Below are 1,864 nucleotides of genomic sequence, written 5' to 3'. Positions count from 1 at the left end.
TTGCAAAGATGATTATATTGCAAATACATAATATACCAATTATCATAGTGTGCAACTCGAGCAAACAAATAACAAAGTAACACATATAAACAACGTATGGTATACACATGAGCAGGTCCACATACATTACTTGACAGGACACGTTACATACACATAGTCTAGTACATGTAGCACTAAAACACATAATCCTATACCAAACTAACAATATAACACTTAACACTACAGAAATTATACCTAACCTTAGCATATCACGATAACACAAATCCTCACAAAGAAAACGGCATGGGACGTTTGTGCTTACATATCATTCAGTGGACTTGCAAAGGTGTCTGGACTAAGAACCCAGAGGTGTTTACTAACTCCATATCGGAGCCTTCTTTCCAGCAAAGTCTAAATACTTATTTAAACTTTGCTCTCAATAAATTTACAAGGTTGGGGATCTCTCGACTACCAGCCAGCAGTGTTATCTGGCGGAGATTTCAATTGTGAAGACATACACAACAGTTATAAAGAGTGTTGCTTGGACTTTCCCAGGTGTCAGTATTTCCTCGGCTCTCTTGGCGAGCAGCACAAAGGTCCCCGAGCCCATGGTCTGTGTAGTGAAGGTCTTCGAAGCCGGAGGACCCGGGTAGTAGGCGGCTTCGAGAAGTGTAGGGTCGCCACACTTCTAAACCCTTCTTCTTGCTCCTCTTTCTTCCCTTTTTTTCTAATCCCAGCAACACCTCCTCGAAACATACAATCACTTCCCCAACCTCACAACTCCTACCTCAATCCCACAGCCAATTTCCCAACCTCGCAACCCCTTTCCCAACCTTATAACCCCAGTTCCCCAACACATTTCCCAAACTCACAATCCCTTCCCCAGTTCTATAACCCTTTCTTCAAATCCCATAACCCATTTCCCAGTCTTATAACCTCTTCCCCAACCCTACAACCCCGTTCCCCAACCCCACACCCCCTCTTCAGAAATCTCTAGGGGGTTGATTCCAAACCTCCCACCAGATCACGGGGACGTCCCTCCGCCAAGCCTTCCTCGTGTAGATGTTCCTTCTCTCCTTCTTCTCCGGGTCCTCGATCTCCTGCCAGGGCGTGATACTGCGCCGGTACTGCCCGTCGGAGTCGAGATCGGAGTCGAAGTAGAGGTCGGAGTCGAACTCGCTCTCGTAGGCCACCACCGAGTAGGAAGGGGGCTTCTGCGTCGAGGAGGAGCAGGCCTTCGAGGCGCTGGCTGTCGGGTCGGGGTTCGTCGGGGCGTATCTGGCCGGGGAGAAAGAAAACAGGGCGGGGAGGGTGAAGTATGAAGGAGGCAAAGGGAGGCTGAAGAGGGGATGCGCATGTTAAAACACGTGGGTTGGCAAGGCAGTGGGGGGAATGGGACTGCGAAATGAGAGAGAGAGAGAGAGAGAGAGAGAGAGAGAGAGAGAGAGAGAGAGAGAGAGAGAGAGAGAGAGAGAGAGAGAGAGAGAGAGAGAGAGAGAGAGAGAGAGAGAGAGAGAGAGGAGGAGAGAGAGGAGAAGAGAGAGAGAGAGAGAGAGAGAGAGAGAGAGAGAGAGAGAGAGAGAGAGAGAGAAGAGAGATGAGAAGAGAGAGAAAAAGAGAGAGGAAGAACAGAGAGAGAGAGAGAGAGACAGAGACAGAGAGAGAGAGAGCAGAGATAGATAGACAGATAGATAGATAGAGAGGAGAGAGAGAGAGAGAGAGGAGAACAGAGACAGAGATGAGAGACAGAAAATAGATAGACAGATAGATTGATAGATAGATAGATAGATAGATAGATAGATAGATAGAGAGAGAGAGAGAGAGAGAGAGAGAGAGAGAGAGAGAGAGAGAGACAGAGAGAGAGACAGAGAGAGAGACAGAGAGA

At 47.8% G+C, this 1,864-nt stretch overlaps 1 protein-coding gene across 3 annotated transcripts in view; it reads right to left on the bottom strand.

The window, feature by feature from the left end:
- Positions 1-1,864, bottom strand: part of LOC119596901 — a 9,318-nt gene continuing 7,454 nt past the window's right edge. For all 3 annotated transcript variants that reach the window (XM_037946264.1, XM_037946262.1, XM_037946263.1), the window contains one exon: positions 1-1,257. In XM_037946264.1, coding sequence (XP_037802192.1) covers positions 963-1,257 — 295 coding nt within the window. In that variant the 3' untranslated portion in view covers positions 1-962. The remainder of the gene's footprint in view (positions 1,258-1,864) is intronic.

Source organism: Penaeus monodon, chromosome 38 (genome assembly GCF_015228065.2).
Source record: "Penaeus monodon isolate SGIC_2016 chromosome 38, NSTDA_Pmon_1, whole genome shotgun sequence".
NCBI classification, from domain to species: domain Eukaryota; kingdom Metazoa; phylum Arthropoda; class Malacostraca; order Decapoda; family Penaeidae; genus Penaeus; species Penaeus monodon.
Note: the sequence above shows the minus strand (reverse complement) of the source record. Positions and strands in the feature narration are given on the sequence as shown.